The sequence below is a fragment of the Akebia trifoliata genome, chromosome 8 (genome assembly GCF_017979445.1).
Source record: "Akebia trifoliata isolate Shusen 1 chromosome 8, ASM1797944v1, whole genome shotgun sequence".
NCBI lineage: Eukaryota > Viridiplantae > Streptophyta > Magnoliopsida > Ranunculales > Lardizabalaceae > Akebia > Akebia trifoliata.
The window spans coordinates 940,482-963,912 of record NC_141382.1 but is presented as its reverse complement, the minus strand read 5'-3'; the positions used below and the strand labels follow the sequence as shown (position 1 = coordinate 963,912).

At 31.1% G+C, this 23,431-nt stretch overlaps 1 protein-coding gene across 1 annotated transcript; it reads right to left on the bottom strand.

The window, feature by feature from the left end:
• Nucleotides 1-8,498: 8,498 nt before the first annotated feature.
• On the bottom strand, nt 8,499-10,945 carry LOC147395286 (3-ketoacyl-CoA synthase 3-like). Its single transcript, XM_086451838.1, has 2 exons — nt 9,930-10,945; nt 8,499-9,204 (listed from the first exon to the last, which is right to left on the bottom strand). Exons 1-2 carry the CDS (start codon nt 10,812-10,814, stop codon nt 8,713-8,715), a joined length of 1,377 nt encoding a protein of 458 aa, XP_086307964.1. The 5' UTR covers nt 10,815-10,945; the 3' UTR covers nt 8,499-8,712.
• Between the last annotated feature and the right edge of the window lie 12,486 nt (nt 10,946-23,431).

The window sequence follows — 23,431 nt, the reverse complement described above, 5'->3', positions numbered from 1 at the left end:
ATAAAGCGAACTGGGGAGTGGAAAAACCTCTCCTCTCGTATAATTAAATTGTCGGGAAATGATGTTGTCCACCTTGGGAGGACGGTTTCCCTCAATAGTCCAAACTGGTTCGTCGGTCTGTTTGCTCTATTCGGATTCGGGTTTCCCTGAATTAGGGGCGCCCTACTTGCACCTAAAATTTGACGTAAAGTCCCCCAATTCGATCAATTCCACCTCTCTTTAAACTTCAAGGATTTTGTTAAGTGTGTTCTAAGGACACACATTAAAGTCTATTAAATATACCTTAAGATCTTATTTTTTATATCGAAATTACCCTCAAAAACTAAATTTTGCTACCAGTAATACTCCAAATGCTTATTCCCAAGGTGTATTTAATGCATTGTAACGTATGCTCTTACAACTTCAAAACTCATATATTATATCAATCAAGATTGATTTTAATCAAAACCTCACCCTTTTTTTTTTATTTATTTTTTAATATGTTTTTAATAGATTCAACATTTCACTAAATGGCCTTAATACAAAAGGAATGATGAGATCACTGAACTGAAAAAAAAATAAAGATTCAACCTGAACAAATAAATAAACAACAAGACAAGAAAATGTTGGAATGAAGATGAAACATTTTTTAAGGGACTTTCATCTATATCGACAGGCCAATGTCGACATAGATAAAAAATTAAATTTTGTTTGTGTCAATAGGGTAATATCGACATAGATAAAACAATGTGAATAGACTCCTGTTGACATTGCTTAGTCCATGTCAGCACAGGACTATTGACATAGAAGAAACCAAAAATCATTTTCTTGAACTTATATTATCAAAAAATGATTTGGGTTTTCAGGAATACTTCATTTTTATGAATTTATCGTTTCTAACAATTAACTAATTTGCATTATTTTTATCTCAAATCAAACTCTAAATTTTATCATTTAATTTACCGTTTTCTCATGATTTACCATTATATATAAAGGAAAAAAAAAACATACAAACTAAGAGGAAACGACTAAGATAAAGCAATAACTTGATTTATTTGATGCAAAAAAGAAAATAGAAGAGAAGTTGATGATGCTTCGTTTACTTACATATGAGACCACGACTATGTGAAGAAGATGAAGTCGTGAAAGACATAAGAATGGTGAGTGCAGTTGATAAAGATGTTCATTTACAAAATTATTTTAGTTTTTTTGGGTGCACTTGCTAAGTATGTGAAATTAACTTTTTTTCATAATTAATTTAAAAGATTATTTTAAAAATTTTAAATAAATAATCTCATATTTTTAAAATTTAAATTATTAAATACTCATGATGATGAAGATAGTTTTTAAACAGGATTTGAACCTAGTCGGCGAAATCAACACACCTCAAACCTTTGCCTACTTAGCTAAGTTGGCACCTTTATCTCATTATAATAAATTACTATAATGAGAGTAAGTGTATGTTTATGCAAAAATTTGAAATATTAAAATTGTCCCAATCTCTACATTTACGTTGTACTATTATAGTCATTTTTGTCAAAAACAAATAAATTTACAAAGTCACGACACCATAATCGTGTCAGTTTGTTTTCTAAAATTATAAAAATATCTTTATGTTACGTTATCTTCAAAACATGGTTTTTAAACTCGTCTGAGACTGAGACGTATCGCCCGAGTTAATTTGATATCAGAGCTGAACGAGACTAACTCACAAAATCATTTTTTGACCGAGTTTTATGTCTCATGTTCAATTTTTTGAGTTATCTCACGAAACGTTTCAAACGTATCGAAAAAGTCATCTGAGACGACTCGGTATCAGAGCTAAACAAGATGAGACGTGATAACGAGTTTAAAAACCATGCTACAAAATCTATTTAATTTCTATTTAAACTACTAAAAAATACTTATGATATGTGTGTTAAATAAAATTGAAAAAAAAAAAAAAGGTAGAATAGAGGATAGTCTACACCAAAATTTTAAATTTTCAAAAATGTCTCAATTTATATTTGAACTTCCTAGAAAGAAACTAATGGATTTTAAACTCTTAATTCCTTCTTTTTCTTTGTTCACCGTAAACGTCAAGAAGTTTGGTCCAAGAACAATGGATATCATTGTAGTAGCCAAATCATTTTATTTGGCCCATTTACAATTGTTTTAAGGTTTTTAGTAGGGGTGGAATTTGATTCAGTTTGGTTTGGCTTGAGGTCAAATTGGAGCCGAACCGACATAAGTCGGTTCTACTAAATAAGAAGAAGAACCAAGTCAAATCCCATTGGAATCAAATCATTCCAAACCAAACTAAAGTCAATTTGGTTTAGTTTGGTTTGGTTCGGTTGTCAATATTCTATAAATTGTAAGTAATATTTTTTAATGAAAAAATAAATATATAATAAACATAAAATTTCATATAATAAATCACTGATCTATCCATAAAAAGTCATTAGTGTATCCATAAAAGATCATTAATCTATGTCCTAACTCTTAAAATAATTCATAATAATTATTATATACATACATATTTATTTATTTCATAAGTGTTCGATTTTCGGATTTGATTGACTTGGTTCTATACAAGCTTGATCCGAGAATCAAACCAAATTGATCGATTCTCCATTTTTGTAACTTGAAACCAAACCGCAACTTATTCTAAACCAGGCCAAACCACCCCAAAGCTATTGATTTGGTTCAATTCTCAGTTTGAACCAGACCAAGTTGCAACTCCAGTTTTTAGCATAAATAGGGTGGAAATTCTAAAACTTGGATTAAAATAGATTGCTGGTTTGACATGTGACAAGGATTTTTTGTGGGATTGATTGAGATGTATTAGTGGTTGAAATGAGTAAAATATGGCTTGTTTAAGGAGCTCATTGAGGTTAGCTTGGTTGGGCTTTAAAGTATGGGCTTGGACTAGGATATATTGGGCCGAATAGCAAATAGAATAATGAGATATTAAGGGATTGGAGGGGCTTTGGAATCACACTTGTTTAAGACATCAAAGTTGGAGCTACAACATCCCATAGAAATAGAGAGGAGTCACTCAGAGATTAGCAGCAATAGGCTTATAATTATTTATTTAATTAATGGTAATAATTCCAAAAGTGAGATTAATATGATTTATGAGTTTATATAGATACTTTAACTAAGATTACATTAAATTGGGGTAAATTGAGTCTCCCTCCTGATTGTATTCTTGAAGAAAACTAGCCGTAAAGATTATCATATTTCTTGATATTGCTACATATGAAGAATAAATGATTTATTTATTAAGTTATGGTTTATAATAAGCCGATATTGTTAATATTTTTACTCGTTTGTTAGATTTTTGTTTTTATCGCTCGAAAAAAAATAAAAGATTGAACACAAGTATATATATTCTACCTAATTTAAAGTATTTATGTAGCGTAGTTTTTTGAGATTTTGGTTTTTGAAGATGTGTGCTCACTTGTACATTTTAAGATCAATCTAATTTAATTTTCAATTTATCACGACTTCTCAACAATATCCAATATCCAATTATGTCGAGACATTAAGGTTGAGATCTTCCTTGATAATAAAATTTTGTTATACGAGATGAACATTTTCTATTGGGCAAGCAAATGTCGATATGAGTATTTTGCTGGGATACCACTTCATAAATTGGTTTATGTAAATTTAATTCTTTTTGTAGCCTCAAGCACAACATGAAAAAAATCCATGTACGGCGGTCCAAGGCCGTCAAATTTTATATTATTTGATAGAACAAGACATCAAAATTTTCATTGTTGGGTGTTTTTCTTCGATGGGAGAAATTTGATGGTTCTAAGCCGTCGAATTTGAGGAACATCAACAATTTCAAAGGCTCTGGGCGTCAAAATTCGATTACTAAAATTCATGGGCCTGGCCCATTAAATTTTCTTGTCAACATTTCATGTAGTGAAATAAAACTTTCCAGTGTCATATGTTTTATAATCATCGAAACTTATGTGATTTTACAAATGATTTGTATTTACAAATGATTGCTTGGTACCAAGAAGGGCCCAAAATTCAAATTAATTGGTATTTGGTACTTATTAGATTTTATAATTTATTATTGTTGATTTTTATTTATAAACTAGAGATCGAACGGTCATCCTCTCTGGAACAAAGGGGATAAAAGTGGAAAACAAATTAAAGTTTCGGGTATTATTATTATTATTATTTTAGGGTAAAGGGTAAAAGATGAAAAATAATAATGGGTTAAAGAGGAAATATAGTAAAATTAGAAGGGATGAAGAGAAAAGGTAAAAAAGTGGGTCCCATTAAAATGTTTGTAGGATGAGAGGTTTATCTTAAGTTTGTCCTCCACAAAAGTGGGCCCTACAATTGTGTATTATTATATAGATTTAGATAGTTGCTATTAGTTCACCAACTTTTACTCATAACACACTAATCTACATGTACATAATTGCTTAATTTTAAGAAATATTTCCTAAAACGTGTGCAACTTATGAATTTTTTTTTATTACGATACACTATTTATTTTAATTTTCAAAAATATTTTTTCAATAAATTCTTCGCTTTTATAACCAATAGATTCATGGATAAATTATTAGTTAGATCACAAGTAATGACAAGTTCACAAGTATTTTATCAATGAATTTGTTAATTATAAAACTGACATTCACAAGAAAAAAATATGTTTTGAGAATTTAAATGAACACTATACCAAAATCAAAATTTCATCATATTTAGGACACGAAGTGGTAACTCACCCAAATTTCAAAAGGATTGGCGTGATGTCAATAAAAGTTGGTGTGGCAATAGAATATCTCTAAATTTAATCATTTCAATACTCAACTCTAACCTATAAATAACTAATGAAATTTTATGTTTTAGTTCTAACCAGATGTGGAACGATAAAATTGGCTTAGTGGGGCTGGCTTAAGTGTTATACTAATCTTTACTACTATAATGATCGAAGGTGGAGTAGAAGTGGTCCGACTCCCAAACTTAGACAAATGCCACCCCCTGGGCTTTACATTCAAACTTAATATAATAAATATTATTTTACACAAAAATCAAGAAAATTACACCCCCACAATTCTATAATCACATTGACTAGTTTTCAAAAAAAAAAAAAAAATTATTTATATATATAATTTAAAAAAAATCTTTAGTTAATATTTTAAATTACAAACAAGTAAGTGAGCTCTCTTGTTCAAGCAAGGGATATGATTTTTTTTTTTTTTTTTCACACAACATGAAGTGTATAGTCGATGGTGAAATATGATGTGATATGTGGGTCCGATCGTCAAAGCAATGGGTCTGATACAAAGTCAAAGTAAGGGGTGATGTCTCGTGAGCATTTAAGTAAGGTTAGTAGGTAGAAAGAAGGTTTAGAATCCCTTTCTATACATGTGAGTTTCCACAAACCTTAACACCATTAATAATGAGGAACTTATCTCAAAATTCACTAAATTCGGAAGAAAGTAGGCAACGTAACAAGAAAAGCTCGAGATACTTACTAAACTCCAATGGCTAAATAGGTCATTCATGTGCTTCTCGCCCAGAAACGAGTGTGGGACTCTTATTTATTTCGAAATCGATATTTAGGTTCGAACATTGCCGATTTAAAGCGTACAGCCGTACAGGGTGTTTAAAATAAAAAAATAAAAAAATGGTCACGCGTAACTGCAATGAAAGCTTGTTTGATGACTGTGGTCCAATCCTTTCCTGACACGATAGCATTAATATTGGCCTCCACATTATTCAGAAAACGTCTCTAAGGCCTAAAGTTTTGCAAATTTTTAGAATATAAAGAGTTAAAAAATTATTTATTATTGCCATTGTGGCACAAACCACATGAATGTGCTCACTGTACTCACTTAAAGGTATCCTTTTAACAATTAGAAAATTATGGGCCTTGTTAACGTTTAAGAGCACACGATAAAGTGCATTAATTACAATTGGATAATTGAATTGGGAAGCATTTTGAGAATCTAATGAGAGACTAACATTGTGCCAAATATTTTTTAATATATGGGTTAGTAATTTCAAAATGAGTTAATTTTTTGTGATGATGATTCCATCAAAATTGGTCTATAAACAATTAACGATCCACAATTCTTCACTTTGTCAATTGAGATTAGAAATTTTTGAATATACTGATTTTTTGTGAAGATGATCTCCTTATAATAGAGATCATCATCATGAAAAGGTCAGTTCATTCCAAAATTTCTAGTTCATATATTGAAAAATATTTGACACAACGTTAGGATTTGTTTAGGACTTTTGAACACTCCCCAATTAAGTTTAGTACCAAAAATACCTTTAAAAAATTAAATTTTTTTTACCAAAATACCTCCAAATGCTTATTCCCCATGTGTATTTATTGCACTTAAACGAGTGACCTTAGGGCACACGTTACCAAGACCCTATAATTATTTATTTACCCTTTGAAACATACTCTCGTGACAATAATGAAAGTTTGTTTCACTATCGTCCCATGTGCTAACTTGAAAGTCGGTGCATTAATATTACGTCCACATGAAGAAAACGTATTTTTTAGGATTAAAACAGTTGATTTTTTTTTTTTAAATGCTGATTTTGTAATCAATCAGACATGATAACTCAAAAACTCATTGACATGACAAGTGCAAGAATCAAATATTTTTTTTCTTCGAGATACACAACTACACATGTTTTATGAGGATGTACAATTAATATCCCGAGGAAAAATCTACTATTCTTGCAAGGTACATGACAGTTGAATTCTTGAATCACCTTGTCAGGTTGAGTTGCAAAATCATTACACTTTTTTAAAACACAATGTTAAAAATCTTTTTTTACCAAGTGTCCTAAGTGCACAGTTGTATAGATCAGTTATGCGCAACCCATTTATAATGCAATAAGGCAGTTTTTTAAAAATTATAAAATTATCGATTTTCCCTTTGAAATGTACTCTCGTTACTCCAATTAAAGTTTATTTGGCTGTCGTCCTATCCTGACTTGAGAGTTGAGAGCATTAATATTGGCATCCACCTCCAGTAAACCTACACTTAATGTGATCACTGTACACATTTAAGGGGGTCAAAATTTTTTTTTTTTTGAACTTTTATAAGAGAGAGATTTCATTGCCACACCAACTTTTGCTAACACCACTCCAATTCACATGTAAATCACCAAAGAATTAGTCACATCTTGGGATGGCGTTAACAAAAGTTGGTGTCCCAATAGAAGCTCTCTTTAAAATTTTAAAAGTTATTTATTTACCCTTTGAAATGTTCTATCTACACCAACTTTAATAACGTAGTGATTAAAGCCACTTCTTCTTTTTTCTTTTCTTTATCTCCATATTCATCTCCTTTTGAAAACTAATTAGTGGAGATTAATTTTGTAGGTTCAAACGAAACATGTTTTGGTTGATTTGCTTGAACATTATAGCACTAAGCATTATAAGATTGATTTGTTAAGTACCTATAAAATTAAATTTTCTCATGGGAAGCTTTATGTTCAATATGTCACTACCGAATCTCTATGTATAGAATCGATAGATATCTACCTTATCTTGTAAAAATGATTTGGTCCCGATATACTAAATAAAAATATCACATACAAATTTTTTTCATAAGAATGAATTCCATTGTGTTGAATTTCAAAGTATTAATATAAAAAGAAATAGGATAAAAACTTCAAATCATTGCTGAAATCTTTTTAGATGTTTAAAAAAAAAAAAAAAAATTAGGAGAGAGAGATAGTGGAGAAGATGAAAAAAAAAAGATAAGTGAGTTCGATAGGTTTTGGAAAGAATGCAGAATAAAAAAGGATTAGATTGAGTACGTGCAAAGAGCACATCTCTCCTTTATTTTATTTTTGGGTGCATATAGTAGGCTGGTACAATGAGCACGTTATGGTGTGTGTGTGTGTGTTCAAATAGAGCAAGGAAATGTTTTATTTGATGGTTGAAATAGTATGTTATCCAAAGGAAATCTCTTAAAAATATCTTTGGAAAGTTTTTATTAGGGCACCAACTTTTCATTGTGGAACAATAACTAACAACTAACAATAAATGAACACCATAAATATGAAATATCTTACCTCTTAATTTCTTTTTTAATCCTAGAAAATACACTTTTTCTTCTTTAAAAAACTTAAGAGCTAAAAATGGAAAAAATTACCACTTTTTTGGTCAATCATTTAGAATTGATCTATCGCTTGGATTTGATAAGCAAACACATTTATAATATATGATGGATTACCTTTCAAAAAATAATAATACATGATTAAAACCTATTACATAAATTATATGAGGATGTGATACGTCTGGAACCAATCAAATAGGTTATCAAATCGAATCCTTATTGGAATCCAAATCCTCAAAATGTATGTGAAATTCTATTTTTATTTTTATTCTGAAATTTGAGGGGCTCCCCCCTTTTATTATTCATATTTCACAAATATAAATACAAGATAAATCATCAACAATAATATTTATGAGTTCACAAGATATAGAAATTCCATCCTCAGCTACACACACAAAAAATGTATATGAAATTACCAGATAATAACATACCAAATTTCATATCTAATCTTATATATCCATTGATAGACTTAATTTTTACAACAAGAAAACATCAAACATCAAATTAAAAAGAAGAAGGAAATTGCTTTTTGGCCTATATATCAAAGCAAACACAATAATATATGGTAGAAACCTATTAACATATCCTCCTACACCTCCCAAGTAACTGATAGTAGATCTAAATAAAAAAGTCTTTAAGTTTGAATCTTGGGTGGTGGGCCATCCTCATTGACCCACTTATATTTCTCATTAAATGGATTTGTTAGGGTTTTTGGAGGATAGGAAGCAATGCAATGGTCCCAAGCATTCCCATCATCACCTAAATCCCTACAAACTTGCAACAAACAACTATTGCACTTAAACCCTGATCCAAAGCTGAACATGAGAACTCTATCACCCTTCTTAAGTCTCTTCTTAGCCTCCATGTACCCTAACACATACCAAAGACTACTAGAAGAAGTATTACCAAACCGATGGAGGGTCATCTTTGCTGGCTCTAGATCATATTCACTAAGACCTAAGCTCTTCCCAACGCCATTAATAACTGCTGTTCCACCTGCATGGAGGGCGAAATGGTCTACGCCAGTCTTGAAGTCTACTGCAGACTTGCCTTTACTCGAACTATCGCTCTTGCGTCGTAGGGTGGATGTTATCGCATATCGAATTATTTCCCTTAAGGGTAGTACCTATTTCGAATATAGGGAAATATAGAGGTTAAAAATTAATATCAGAATTGGATGGAGAGACCCATTTATTAGCCTTCAAAAGTAGATCACAAGACATTTTCTATAAATTGCGGAAGTTCATGAAAATGTATGGCTAGCAAAAGAGGGGGAAAAAGTTGCAATTTATTTTATTTTGAATTTTTCACCTTAAGCTTTTTCTCCAAAATATTGTGGGTTAGTAAAGCATTAATTTGAATATAGAGAGATGAGGCAGAAAACTAAGAATAATTGGAGGGAGAAGAAACCACTTAAACAAGAGGGATAAAAATAAGTTACAATTTATTTTAATTTGAAATTTCCACCAAACCCTATAATGAAATTGTGGGTTCATATAAGAGGCTAAGAGAAAATGACCAAAATATCCTGATCTTCAACCTCTTGCCAAAACTCTTCAACTTGGGTTTTTATGAAAAGATATAGAGTATGACTTGGATCAGATCGATTCTTTTTTTAATATATATTACATTAAAACATAAAAAAGAAAACCCTAGATGACTTTGCCAAACAAAGCAAGGGTATTTTAGTCATTTTATAATCTCATAAAGTACTGTAGTCAAGGAACATGTCATCAATTTTAAAACCCCAAGGGGTATACCAAATTTTCACCAAAAATTAGAAGGTTATGTCTAAATTATCAAATATTTTATCAAAATAAAGAAATTAATCCCAAAATCAACAATACTTACCTTGGGTCCAAGTTCTTTGAGGTTCTTGATGAAAGCCATTGTAGCAGCCTTGGGAAGATTCTTTCCAAGATTCATCCCTAACCGTCCATCTTCATCTTCCATCTGCATGGCACACTCATAGGCTTCATCATTAGAACCCATATGAGTTCTAAGTAAGCACTTAACCTTGAACATGGCCTTATGTTTAAAACTGGAGTTATTTGTTAAAAGAACTCCGGATCCACCACATCGAAACAACAAATTAGGAAGCATCATTGATTTCCTCTTCCCTGAATACCAATTGGGACAAATACTCTCGGTACTAACAACCAAAGCAAAAACATTTTTATATGTTTTTAAAATATTCTGTACTAAGTTGATGGATATTAAAGTTGCACTGCACCCCATTCCAGAGAGATTAAAGACTTTGATATCTTCTCTCATCTTGTAATGGTTGATGATCCTAGCCGAAGGTGAAGGAGATGGAGATAATAAAGATATGTTAACAACAAGTACATCGATCTGTGATGGAGAAATCCCAGATCTCGAGAAGAGAATATCGAGACACTCGTGGAAGAATTCGTCGACCTCGAGGAGTCCATCTTCGTATGTTGGAGATTCTTCTCTGCCTGCAAAGATGTTTCTTGGGCCGTAGGTTTCTTCCCCAATGCCAGAACCTACAATGGCTTTTAAGACGAATTTGTATTCATCGGGGCCTAGTTTTTTGTTACGGAGGATGACATTTCCAGAGAACTCTGTGTCGACTTTTCGATCATCACTAGGTTTGTATAACTCGTAGTGGATTATATAACAGGATTGGTTCTTTCTCTGATCTACCCATTTCAAGAGGAGAAAGATAATTAGATTTACTAGAGAAAACATAAGCAACACCATGTGTAGTTCCATGAGAGAGAGAGATGGGTTTTGCAGAAAGCTTGAGAGACGACTTTGTAGAGAGAGATGGGTGTTTGTGGAGTGGAGAGGAGAGAGATGGATTTGTGGATGGGTAGAGAGGGAGATGGGTTTGATTTCTAACTTTTTAGTGGGAGTGAGGTGTGGTTATATAGGGTTTCTAGGTTGGGCATTGAAGGGATCGAACAACTCCACCCTTTATTTAATGGGGCGGTTATTTGTTAGAAAAAAAAAAAAAAGGGTAAACTATCATTTCACCATTTCATCTTGGCTTATTGGGTAAAACTCATTATTCTTATTTTATCTCTTTGAAATTCACTTTTTTATATTTAATCATCAAGGAAAATGAAAAGTTTCTATTAAAACCTTAAAACGATAATTTTGAATCGAAGAACTTGAATATTTTTTGACAATTTTGTTCGATAAGGTTAAATCGAACTTGTTTTAGCAAATTCGGTAGGTACCTATCGAATATTACAAAATCGATTCAATAAGTACTTACCGAATAAAACTTCCTCATGTGAATGGCTTGACTCGATTAAAAGTGTGGGTAAGAAAAATATGTAAGATCAAAACTTAAACCTCTCATTGAAACCTTTTTAGATGCGAAAAAAAAATGGGTCGGGACCTTTTGGTGGGTGAAATAAATAATTTAGGTTAAAGTATATTTAATAAGTGTGTAAATAGTTATTTTAAAGTTACGGTCGGTATCATAAGAAAGTGGGTGAAATGAGCCATTTTGGTATGTGCAAATAGCTGCCCCCTTATTAATATTTGGTATTATCGTAGTTTTAAATTTTAACAGTTGACTCGAGTTGGAAGTCAACTGAGTTGAATCAATCCAATGTTTAGAGATTCAAACGTGTAGGACTATATATAATGTATTAAAACAATTATTTTGGCTAATGGTTTTTCGCTTGTTCAATCAATGGATCTGATTAGATCCAAAATTCGATGCATAATGATCAGATAATCATGGATTTGGGTTTCGATAATTACTATTCAATAATGTCTTTCAAGTATAAAAATAAGGGGAAATTTTATATATATATATATATATATATATATATATATATATATATATAAAATCTATTAAAAAATTATTTTGTAAAAAATAACATTTTTTTTAGAATTTATCAAAAGGAATCAAAATCAACCCTTTAAGGGTCGAATTTTTTTTAATTAAAAAATTGAAATTTTCAACCCTTAAAAAGTCGAATTTTGTTTTTATTAAAAAAAAAAATTTGACTCAAATTTTAGCCCTTAAAGGGTTGAACTTTTATTTTTTTATTAAAAAAAATTAAAAATTAAAAATTCGACCCTTAAATGGCTGGAATCTTTTTATTAAATTAAAAAAAAAAGTCAACAATTGCACCCACTACTTTTTTTTTCTGGCAAGTTTAGGAATGGTTTTCGACTATTCCTAATGTCCAATTTTTGGTCTGGTACCATTTTCAACGTTTCAAAAAATATATTTATTATTTTTTTCTCCAAGAAAATGTTAAATATAATCCCCTGAATTCTAATTAATTTTTCTAGAGAAAACCTGGCTTTAGTCAATAGGGCAAATCAATAGAGATAGCCGCCATGGATTATTCAATAGATGGCGACCAATTAGGTAGCACACTTGGAAATCAAAAATATGACAATTAATTTTTGAGTCAAAAGCATATTGATCCAATGCTGTTGGAAATGAGTCACTCCCATCCAAGAAACACCACATATTTTGAATAACATAAATTGATCTATGTAGTTCAAAATATGACGATCTCACCCCACTCGTTGATCTATGTTGTTCAAAAGATGTGGTGTTTCTTGGATGGGAGTGACTCATTTCCAACACTGGATCAATATGCTTTTTGAGTCGAAAATTAACTGTCATATTTTTGCTCTCCAAGCGTGCCACCTAAGAGGTCACCATCTATTGAATAATCTACGGTGGCTATCTATATTGATTTGCCCTATTGACTAACGTCATGGTTTCTCTAAAAAAATTAACTAGAATTCAGGGGATTATATTTAACATTTTCTTGGAGAAAAAATAATAAATATTTTTTTTGAAAAGTTGAAAATGGCACCACACAAAAAATTGGATATTAGGAAGAGTCGAAAATCGTTCTTAAATGTGCTAGGAAAAAAAGAGTGGTAGGCACAATTTTCAATTTTTAATTTAAAAAAATTTTGGTTTTTGAAAAATTGATTTTGGTTCATTTTGATAAAATCTAAAAAATTGTTACTTTTTTACAAAATATTTCTTTAATGGATTTTATTTATATAATTTTTCCTAAAAATAAATAATATACATTTTGATTTTATATATTATGCAATATAGTTTATGAATCGTAATAATTTGATTATCCCAGGTGGCATACTCGATCGACTCTTCAGACGTGACAAACTTGAGAACCATAGATGTATACATCTCGAGATACACTTTTTATGGGAAAATACAGTCATGTATCCCAAGGTACACAAATATACAAGGACCAAACTTGTCACATTAGGGGAGTCAATTGAGAATACCACGTGAGATAGTCAAATTATCACAATTCATAGTTTATATATATATATTTTATCAAAATGAATTGGGGTGGACTAAGATTGTTTCAAAAATATTGATTTTTTTGGTTTGGTTCATATCCGGAATACTACATATCATCATATCAAACCAGATCTACACTTGAAAATGACAGATCCAATCAGATCTAGACCAAATCCGAATTAATAAATTTCATATCAGGTTGGTATTGATCCGAACAACGTGATCCATTTACAACTCTAAATGTTACTACCACTCAAAGTCTCAACCACCAAAGTAGTCTTTTTTCCATCCGACACGTACTATATTGAGATTGAACGAACGCGTCAAAGTCTCAACCACCAAAGAAATCTTTCTTCCCCTCGACACGTAATACATTAAAAAATGGAAACGCTAGAATGACACAGGGCATTTACTGCGATTCTCACAAATCTGACGTGGGATGTGCACATAACCATAGATGTGTTTCATCGCGATATCAGTAAAAGTCATCTATGATTATGTATGTATTTCCATGTCAGAATTGTGAGAATCACAGTAAACCCTGTGTCACCAACTCAAAATAACAAATATATAAAAAGCACTTTTCAAACCTCAAAATAACACATTTAGGCTTTCCATCCAACGTATAGATGAGATGAGAGAAAAAAACATATTTTTCTTAGAAATCGATTTTGAATTTGTAGGAATTAATCCAAATTTTTAGAAATCCAAGTTCTTGGGACTTCTTCTAAATATCCTCCTATCTCAACCGTACCTTTGATGGAGAGCTTCATATGCCTAGAGATTCTGATCTCCAATGGTGATATTGATAACCTCAATAATCATGTGTTTGACTTTTTAGGTAAATTACAAGTGTATCATCATCATAGAGTTACATTTTTGTAAAGAAATATGAATCAAGAAAAAACATTTATGGTCTGTGCACACCACCAAGACATCACAGTATTGTAGGAAGTCAATTTAGCACAACTCGATCATAAATATAACCACTAAAGAGCTAAATAATATCTTGACTTGTATCTTGGTGAAAAATATTTATAGTTCTTATATACTTTTATGTCAAGATGTGCGATATGAGGTACGATGTTAAGGTCACTTCAACATTATTCATAAAATATTTAAAAAAAAGTTCTATAGTACAAAATTATAAGATAACAAATTCGTGGTTCAAGTTATTTATGAAAGAATGATGATTGTGGAAGAGTAGGTTTGCACATTGAAGCTGCTGAACAACTACCCATCTTTAATACTTGAAAATTTTGTTTATTCTCGATTAAATGATAGTTTAGTGAATATTTATGATACCTCACTGCACATAAAAGAATGATGATGTTAATTGATGTAGCTCCCCTATCATGATAGAAATTGATCGAAATATCCTCATCTTAGACCTCTTACCAAAAACACTTGGCTTTGACCTAGAGTTTTGATTTAAAAAAACTGCCTTTTGTTCTCCCTAAGATTAGATCAAATCTCTTGAATTTTTTTGTTTTTCTATTGTTTGACATATAAATCAGGAAAGTTAATGAAGTTTTTTTTTTCTTTAATCTTAGATGACTTTACCCAATAAATTAAGGGTTTTTTAGGGGGAAAAAATCGAGGATTGCCTTATTAACTAAAGTGTTTACTCTAAAGATTAGTTGATCTATTGATTGTTGGGAATTTTCTTTCCAGGGGGAAATGAATTCTCATGTTTGCCCCAGGGAAAATTTCAAGAATTGAGCATACATGTGGTCTGGAATGGGAAAACATCTTCCCATCAAAGAAGATAATACTTTGGATGGGAAAAATGTTTTTCAAGGAAAATGAGTAATCACATAACTTGAAAATCATATTTTCCTTGAAAATCATTTCATTACTTGGCAATAGCTCAAACATCAAGGATATGAAAATTTTGCCGTTAAAGCTATAAATCTTTGATAAATCACGTACCTTCAAATTTAAATAAACAAACAATTAAAATGTATATACATACAATATAAACTTTTAAATATTAAAATGTATATACACTTAAATTCAACCCTCATTTAAGTGTGGGAGTGGGGTTTCAAATCCTCCTATCTGGGTGTCGTACACAATCCGGACTCTGCTTAGAAATGGACTCTCGCGACCTACTTCGCAAGTCATCAGAACTTCGTCTACGTCACATGTATTTTGTGTATATCCAAGATCTTTCTTTTGTGTAGTTTATTGATGAACCTAGGGGTGTACAAAATACCCGTTACCCCCATAAACCCAGCTTGAAAAGCATGCTAGAAATCGACCCGATCTTGAAAAATACCCAAACACAGCTTAATTTGATTCAATTACGATTTCTCTGACCTAGAACCGACCCAAACCCGTAATTAACCAACCTGTAAAATACCAAATACTCGAAAAATATTTAGAAATGTTTAATATAATTTGCATATACTATATTTTTTTATAAATATTTTTAATGTAGAAAGATTTATATATTTTTAAATTTGAACTTTAGTTTAGATTTATATTTTCAAGTTAAACTAATCTATATAAATAAATCAAATTTTAAATTTTAATATATGTCACATGAATATGTACCCGTAAAATACCCAGAAAAATTGGATTTGGATAAGGTACGGGTATATCCTTTTGATCTTTACCTATACTCAAAAATTAATAAGTTGGTTCTGATTTAATATACTCGTACCCAAAAAATCGGGTTGGGTTCGATTCTGGGTACTTGAATGTACGCCCTTAGATGAAACTTCAAACTTTTGTATGTGGCTTGTGCTAAATAAACATGTCTAAATTACGAATAATATTGAAGTGACCTTAAGATTGTACCTCATACCTCACTTTCTTAACGTGAAAGTATGTAGGAACCATAGATACTTTTTCACTCATTTCTTAAAAATAATTTCTCAAACTACTTTTTTTTTTTACGGGCCTCATGTGCCATCTCACCTGACACGTGTATAACATTAAATAGTTACCTTTCTCAAATTATTTATCTCCTCCTAATTACTTTCTTTATCTCTTTATTGACTTCTTAAACCAACTGACATGACCAATTGATTATATCATACAACTAACAATTTATAATCCAAAGCATTCAATCCACTAACGAATAAGATAGAAAGTGATACACAAATTCCGAAGGGATCAATGCCTTTAATTTTAATCAATTTCATAATAGAACCTTTAATGAGTATCATCATCATCTCATCTCAGCCAAAGTCAGATACTTGATGTTGAATGATGTGGAGTTATTAGAAAATTATATCCACATGAGGTAGTTAGGCCAGCCAAACATTCGCACAAAATGATCCATAAAAGTTGACTAGTTATTTTGAAACTTGGATGAGTTCACTCAATTCAAATGGATTTCAAGGAAACTCGGGCGGGTTAATGATATTTGAAATTTGGTTTGACTACTGTTGTAGCTAAAGCCTTTAGAAATAGAAATAGAAATTAAATAAATATATTTTATAAAATTTAAAATATTTTCATATATTAATAATATTTGCTGTATATGTTTTATTTTCCCCAGTAAAGTTAAGTATTCCGAGTTTTTGAGTTGACTTGACTCGTTGAAAGCTTTGTTCCTCACTAATATGGTACGGGTTGCGTTCCAGTGCTGAGTGGGCAATAATGACGAGCTGTCGGTCAAGTCAGGTGGGCTGACCCTTTAGTACAGACCATCCAATTTGGAATAATAAGGGCCATGTTTACACTGATTATCATTGTCAAAGCCTTATCTAAACATTTTGTTTCAGACTCAATCATGTTCAGAGTCACGTTTTCTATTATTAAAATTTATTCTTTTTTAAAATCGGCAACTTGTACATTCTTTTGTAATTCAACTTATAATGGAGACTTCGTTGAACTTGTCTTTACGAAAGAGAAAATCTGTAATTTGTCTTGGGATTGATGAAAAGATTTTATTTTTTATGATTTTATTTTGATCCAAATTTTTCAATCCTAAAAATGTATATATAAAAATACTCTGACTTTCAAATTACTTAATGTGAAATAAGAATTTTAATTTCTTGTTTGACATTTATTTAAAAAAATAATAACTTGTAGCATTTTTTTAATAGGATTTTGAGGGTTTTGACTTTAATGATTGTTATTCTATCCATCTAGCCTTACGAGATAGATGACACCATTTCCTAACCGTAAAGGGTAGCACACATTCCCAACATGATCCTTGAAGTCGGGTAAAATTACATATTTCCATTTGTTTGACTTCTAACTTCGAATATGAATGTATTATAATTGAACAATGGACACAACTGTCAGTACCTAACTTCGAAGATGGACTTCAGATGCCTGAAGATAACACTATTATCTTTTCAGTAAATTTCGATTTATCCTCTAATATTTTCCAAATCATCATCTCAAACGACTTTCTCTTAATTTTTCATTTATTGTAGTTACTCCCACATTTTCTCCAATTTGTCTATTTTTAATATTTCTCCTTTTTTTTTTTTTTTTTTGGTACTCTTATATTTAACTCCCTATAGATTTCATGTTATACAATCAAACTATATGATAAATTATCTATTCTCACAAAATTCCAATCCTTTCTAAAAAATAATTTATTAAGAAAGATGTTCTAGCCATATGAGCTACTGGGCCACCCAAATTGTTATTAGTTGTTGATCTTTATAAACATTGATATAACCTAAAAAGGAAAATCAATTGAAGTTGAAAAATTGATCCGCCAAACTTAAATGAAATTTTAGGCCAATATTTTATATCGTTGAATTACTCTCGAGTGAGTTTTCAAGAATGACTTGACATATACAATTGGTCCTCTAAAACATTTATAATCAATTTTATTTTGTCCAAAACCTTACCAAAATCAATCTAGCCCATATGGACCTGATTAGGACTTGACCATACCAGACCCAATAGGGGCTAAGGTTGGGGTCAGGGCATATAAAGTAGTATAAAGGCTTAGCTCTACGTAGGTCTGTGTCTTAGAAAAAATTACTTAAAAGACCCTCGAAGAGGGATTTCTTTCCAAATAGTCCCTAAATTTTCGATGGTAACTTGGCAAGACATTTAGTAAAATTTTCTTTTATAAATGATCTCTCATTATTGGCGAACACAACGCTTTTATTATTATTATTATTGTCAAGTTCACCACTTTTATATACTGTCGAACTCGACGTTTTTTATTTATTATCGAGATCACAATTTTTATTATCGAACTCACTACTATTTACTATCGAGTTCACCACTTTTATTTATTGTCAAACTTGACACTTTTAATTTACCGTCGAGTTCACCACTTTTTATTTATTGTAGAACTCGACACTAGTAATATAAACCCACCCATTTTTAATTTTTGAGTTTTTCGACTAAAATATTTGGAAAGATCGACTAAAAACTTGAGACATCGACTTGTTTAGATGATTTCAACCCCAAAAAACCATTCTCGGTCGATTTTCATCCAAAAACTAATAAATAAAAATGAGAAAATCCTAAACTTTTTACGTACTTCTTCAAAATGTTTATATACAAAAAAAGAGTGTTGCTTTTTGAACTCAACCTGATAGGAAAATTAAAAAACTCATTGACGTGGCATAGGCAAAGAATCGTAGATTCTTTCCCTTGAAATACATGATCGACCTGTCATCTATAGTTGTGTATTCTGAGAGTACAGTTGTGTACCCCAACCGAAAGAATCTACAGTTCTTTTCGCATGACACGTCAATGAGTTTTGAGTCCGATTGTCAGGATGAGTTCAAAAATAAAACCTTGAAAATGGTTTCTTCTTCTTTCTTAAATCCTTTCTGACGAAATGGAGTCATCGAAATTCGATTAAGATACCAAAAATTCTAAATTTTTTATTACGAAAACAGCGAGTTCAAACAGTTAGAACATTCAGTTGGGAAACATGTGGGAGATTAGATCCAAGGACAGTTAAGAAAAGAAAAGTCTACTAAATGAAAAATTAAGAGACCGCCTCAAACTTAAGGACTATTTATAAAGAGGGCCCTCCATGAGCGTCCTTTAAGTAATTTTCCTTAAATACAATAAATTTGTTTGTCCATGTGCGCTCCATGTGGAGGCATTTGCCCCATTACATCATAGAAGAAATTGGAACTTAATTCAAACAGCTATTGCCTAAAAAGTAGAAAACAAAATTCCTTCCCATAATAAACCCTTGGCCACATACACCCCCCTAAATTATTAGGAATTTTTGAAGAAAGTGATGTGAGTAGCATAGTGGCACAGTCAGATCCAAGAATAATTTGATTGAGAAAAATCTATATAATAAAATACAATGGTAGATCCCACTCTTTTTATCTGAAGATTTTTACCTATAGACAATATACCTGGAGGAATTTTTTTTACATTTTTTCTTTACTTTTTCCCAAAAGTACCTTTAATTTTATTCTATTCCTTCTTTTGCCCTTTTCCAAAATCACCCCTCTCTTCAACTTTATTGTCTTTCCCTTTCATTTTTTTTTAAATAAACCATCAAAATGAAAAAAAAAATATTATTGATTTTGAAAAATACATATTTTATGTATTAAGTATAATATAAGATATAATATTAATACTTATTTAAAATTTGTTTTTTTAATAATTAAAGTTAAGTATGCTATAACAATTTAAGGTAAGATCATTTTGAGCTGCCAATCTAGAGTTTGGGACTTAAGATTGCGCATGGAAAGAGTTGGAAAATAATTTCCATTGAAAAAAGCAATTGTCAACCCTAGTCTGAAAAATGCTTGGCTTGGAGGGGAAAGGTTTTACTCGCCTCCTAATATTCTCTCACGATTACCCTCACGTCCAAAACTAAAAACTCAACTCTCTTTTTGATATTTTCTTTGGTGCAATCAAATCGTAGATTTATTTTTCTCATGACCATGTTCTCCACGAAATCTATGCAATCACTAATACCCTTGTTCAAAATTCAAGTATACGACATTACATGATTTTCAACCATTTCAATCCGGGACTTGTGAAAAATGACTAAGATATACACCCTCACCTTCAACCTCTCATCATTTTAAAATCCTCGTAAATTTGTACAGTTAAATGATTGGCCCTCGTCTTCAACCTTGAGATTCTATCTTCTTTGACCATTATTAGGATTAAAAAGTTTTTAACAAGATATTGAAGATAATGTTGAAGATTGAAGTTTACAAAAATGACTTTATAAGGAAATATTAATTCTGATTGACAGTACCAAAGTTTTTATTAACTCGATTGATATTTCAAAAAAGAGTCGTGCTGGAGTGACTTCAAGATTGTACCTCATACCCCACATCTTGACGTGAAAGTGTGTAGGAACCATAGAGGTGCCATGTGAGGTACACTCAGGTCACTTCAGCATTATTCTTCAAAAAATTCAGGTGTCATCTCAGATACCTCATGAATCAATGTGATTCACATTTGAACATGTCATCCCCATCGCCTTGAAGTTGGGGATGACTCACCCGAGTCACCTTGTTTAATGAGGACTTGCTATTAAACCATATACTCATTAATATATTTATGGGAAGAGTGGTTGTTGGTTATTGCCGACAATGTAGGGGTTGTGTTTTGCTCAAGATTCATAATGCACGACAGATATATAAATATCAATCAAGCAAGCTCATTAATTTGCATGAATGCTCATTAATAGTTAAATCTATAAATTTTTATTTTTCCCTTTAGTAGAACAAATAAAATATCCTCATTGGTGATTTGTATTAATGGACATGCAGCAATCTCATTAATTGAGATGACAAGGTCATGGGTCAGGCTATCGGTGGATCAGATCGTATCAGACCTGAAATTTGATCCATTTAGAACTGATAGCTTCATATCAGGTCTTGAGAAGGTTTTGATCCGATTTGTAGCTTACCATATCCTTTATGAATCAACCCAGTTTTGATTTCATATAATGCGAGAAAGTATGTAAATTATATTATATATTTTGTTTAAATTTATGAAATTTATCTTTATTTTGCGTCTAAAATTGGTTTTGGACCCAACTGGTCTAATTCACATTATATCACAATGATGCCCAATGGGGTTAGGCGTAGGGCAATAAGTATTGTGGTTTGTAGAGTTTAATGGTATTGGTCAATGCGGCTCTGTGATATTTCTTTATTTTAGGATTTTTCATGTAAATCTTGTGTTATGGTTGATTTTTTTTTATTTTTTATGATTTATTCTCTTTAACTCTTCGCATCATGTGTTGAGATTGGAGCTTTTCCAGACAATAAGTGACACCAACGATGATTTCATTGTTTTATACTTAAAAAAGGGTTCAAATTTTCGTTGACACGGGTTCACATTATTATATTTTTAAATAATAATAAAATGATGAAATATTTACTATAAAAACAAGAAGATTGAATATCGTTGATGCAAATCAAATTAATTAATTTTTTAAATTATAAAAATACCATTTCATTATAGTTAGTGACACACCACATGGTAAAGTTAGAATATATTCATTTGAAAAAACCTTTAGCTAAAGGAAGGTGAATAAGCTTTTAGAAAAAAAAAAATACAATTAAAAGTAAAAGTAAAAAAACAAAAAAAAAAAGAAAAGAAGAAGTAACATTTATAAAAATAATTTTTTTAATATAAAACATTTTGACCCTAAGTGATTTTATGAATCCTAAATAAACAAAATTATCATTTTACCACATTTATTAGTCAAATATTCCTAATAGATTTTTTTTTTTTTTTTTTTAACCAAGGGTTTTCATGTTGAAACAATGGTATTTTAGACATTTATTATGAGCGAATTTTGATATTGAGCAATTGGGAGAAAAGTTGTTCTCCTCTTCAGAGTTGTGGGCTCCAATCACTGACCACCACCTGTCCATCTGTAAACGGAAGTAAAAAAAATACATTCCAAAATCCAAATGGCACTCAAAAGTAGTATGCATAGATTTTCCAAAAATGGCAATTGGGTAAATGGACTTCGATTCTCACATTGCTGATGTGAAGGTGCACACAGAACCACAGCCATAGATGTTTTTCACTCGTATCTCGATGAAAAGCATGTATGGACATCTTCTGTCTTAGTCGATTGCCTATATGTTACACCCCATGGGCCAATGTCCATATTAACCCCAGAGCCCTACCATCCACGATTTTAAATCTTGGAAAAACATACTTCTTGGCTCATTCATGAATGAGACCAAGATCACTCTCACACGTCGGTCTCTGACTATTTTTAAAATCATGTTTCCATAAGTCTACAAAACTCAATTTTCATGAATGTACACAAAATTTACATGGTTCGGTAGTATGCCTACCTCATTGATGAGATTCAGATCAATTCACTATATCCTTGAAAGCAATTATAGCCCTAGAAATCCTTAACCATCAAATTCATGATAAGAGAAAGTCCTTTCTTTATTTTAAACCCTAATCTCTTAACAAAGAGAACCATAAAATAAAAAATCCAAAGTACTCATATTTGTTTGATTGGGTTTTCAGATCTAGTCATGGATTGGATTGCATAAATTCAGGATTAATATTTGATTAATAATAGAAAAAAAAAAACTTCTCAAACAATAACTACACATCAGATTTGGGGTCAATTTGCAAACAATCCAATGATGATTGGTTCAGATCTGAAACCAATCGTAAGCATCGGATCATAACATTGTCAAATCCAATTCTTATAGAAACCTCAATATTATCATCCAAATCCAATCCAATTCAATACCAATCAATCAGGATGGGATTCTTGTCAAATCGAGTCATGTTTGATAAAAAATCAATCCAATATATTATTAAATCAGATCCTTATTTGATTTAATACACATTCTTTAAGTGGAAAAATAAATAAAATAAAATTATCCTAATAAAAAAAGTAGTTAGAAAGTGGATCCAACCAAATATGGAGAAATTAAGAAAGAAATTGACCACAGTCAAGACTTAAGACCTACCTTCCAGCATTTGTTGCACCAGATCTATACTTAAAGGCCCACATCATGACTCTCTTGAGGACATGTCGTTTCCATACTTTATGGTACAACGTATTAAATTGCAATAAATAGAATCACCCAATCAGGACGGGACAGGCGTACTCAAACAAATCTGATAAATATACGACAAATTCCCTCGTTTAATACTC